General features: G+C 60.7%; 1 protein-coding gene across 1 annotated transcript in view; it reads left to right on the forward strand.

The window, feature by feature from the left end:
- Positions 1-2,094, forward strand: part of elg2 (acetylglucosaminyltransferase) — a gene marked incomplete at both ends in the record, with an annotated part of 14,281 nt that overhangs the window by 4,130 nt on the left and 8,057 nt on the right. Inside the window, 5 exons of the mRNA XM_002947626.1 lie at positions 130-208; positions 507-571; positions 683-879; positions 935-1,036; positions 1,334-1,500. Of these exons, the coding sequence (XP_002947672.1) occupies positions 130-208; positions 507-571; positions 683-879; positions 935-1,036; positions 1,334-1,500 (610 nt within the window). The remainder of the gene's footprint in view (positions 1-129; positions 209-506; positions 572-682; positions 880-934; positions 1,037-1,333; positions 1,501-2,094) is intronic.

Raw genomic sequence — 2,094 nt, forward strand, 5'->3', positions numbered from 1 at the left:
CCGGAAGACCCCCCCCGCCCGAACCAGCTGCTGCCGCTGCCACTGCCGCCGCCGCTGACGGAGTGTGGCGCTCTCCCCCCACCCCCCAACGCACTCCAACCCCACCCCCCCACGCCTCCATCCGCTAAGTCGCTACAGCAGCCGTACCGGTGTGGGGGGGGGAGAGGGAGTACGACAATGCGCCATCTCCTCTGCGGCACTACCGCCAGTCAGTGCACTAGGGGCAACCACGAACCCCCTCCGTGCCGTACACCGCCACCGGATGCCTCTGTGCCCCCCCCCACCTTCACCTTCACCTCGCGGGCTTTTTGTGACCCGTGGGACTGCGGAATGTTTTTGTGTTGATGAGCGGGCGGGGAAGGAGGGGCAGATGGCGGGGGTGGCAGCACGCGGGTCGGCCATACCCGGGGCGCTGGCCTTTCTCCGGGCGGGGGATGAGGGGGGCGTGATTTCCATAACCCCCCCGCCTTCGGTCTCTCTTTCCCTCTCTCTCTCTTCCCCCCCAGCCTCACTCATCCTGAAAGCTGTACGACCGGCAGCTGAACGGGGCAGTAATGTACGGCCTTGCCCGGTGTGTGCGTGAACTTGGCACCCCTTGCCGTACACGTTGAAAGCAGGAACTGTACGAATGACAACAAACAAAATTGTAAATTGCAGTTGTACTGCACTTGCTGTTTCGCAGCCCGACAAGTCTCTCATGTTGTCACATGCCTCACCCCGGCAATGTTTTCTGGTTTGTGTTTACGTACATGTCCATGTACGTCAACAACAGGACGAGCAAGGCAACAAAGTTCTGTGGGGCGCTGTCACGTACGAGAATTTATTCGGACGGGAGGGTTGGTGCAATGGAGATGTCCCCTCGTTCATGTGCCCATGCAGGTAAGGTTGCGCGGGTTGTGTATGTGTGTGTGTGTATGTGTGTGTGTGTGGGTAGGAATGGGGGTGTCGGTGAGGGTGACGAAACCCCTCAAGACGCTCCAGACGGGCGAGCGGGCCTCCTCCGCGTAGTGGGTGGGTGGGGCGGAGGTAGGGGGAGGTGAGGTGAGGTGGGGAAGGGGGGGGGCTGTCCGTTGTGGTCCCCCTCACTACCCCCCTCCCCCCCATGAGGCACTCCCGAGTGCACCGCCCTCCGCCCCACCCCGCCGACACCCGGTTGTACTTAGTTCCATTACACACTCGTACATACACACATACATACACATACACACACATACATACACACATACACGCACATACACATCCGGCTCAGATGATTCCAAACACCACATGTTTGCACACTGGTGGGTATTTCCCCCCCCCCGGCGCTATCGGCCCCTCCCCCCGCCTCCTCCAGGATTGACGGCCGCGTGGGCACCCTGTGTAACATCATCGTGGAGCAGTTCTGTGTGAACCAGTGTTCGGGTCGGGGGGAGTGTGACCAGGGGTTCTGCAGGTGCCATGCGGGCTGGTACGGACATGACTGCAGCCGGCGGCGGGCGGGGCTGCCCGTGGACACCCCCCGTGAGTGCGGGCTGTGTGAGGCAGTTGGATAGGTGGTTGGGTTTCAGTTAGGATCTAGCTGCCCTTGAGAGGTGGGGGTTAGTTGAACGGTTAGGTGGCTAGGTGGTTGGGTTGGTTAGCTTGGTAGGTAGGGAGGTAGGGGAACCGGGGGTAGGCTGGGTACGTGTCACTTGGCGGTGCCATGTCAGGCAGAATGTTGCCGTACATTGGGAGATATGGAATGTGGGGCTCCCGGGGGTTGGGGGTTGGGGTGGGGGCGTCGTGTTCCGTACGGTCTATCAGCCCCGTCTTTTACTTGTTCTCGTGAGCACATACACACATACACTCTTTTCCACCACCCACCCACCGCTCGCCTGAAATTAGTCGTACTGTTCGCGCCTGTGTGGGCACCTCCCCCCTTCCCGACAGCTACTCCCTCCCTACACTTCCTTCACATTCCTGTCACGTCCTTGTCCGTATGTATGTCTGTATGTCCTTTCCCCTGACACCTTCACCGGGGGCCCCCCCACGCATTTCCTGCCTATTTCCCCTTCTCCCCTCCCCCCCGCACACATACACACAAACCCACGCACGTGCAAACACTCACGCCCACCC

The sequence above is a fragment of the Volvox carteri genome, assembly GCF_000143455.1.
Source record: "Volvox carteri f. nagariensis unplaced genomic scaffold VOLCAscaffold_7, whole genome shotgun sequence".
Classification (NCBI taxonomy): domain Eukaryota; kingdom Viridiplantae; phylum Chlorophyta; class Chlorophyceae; order Chlamydomonadales; family Volvocaceae; genus Volvox; species Volvox carteri.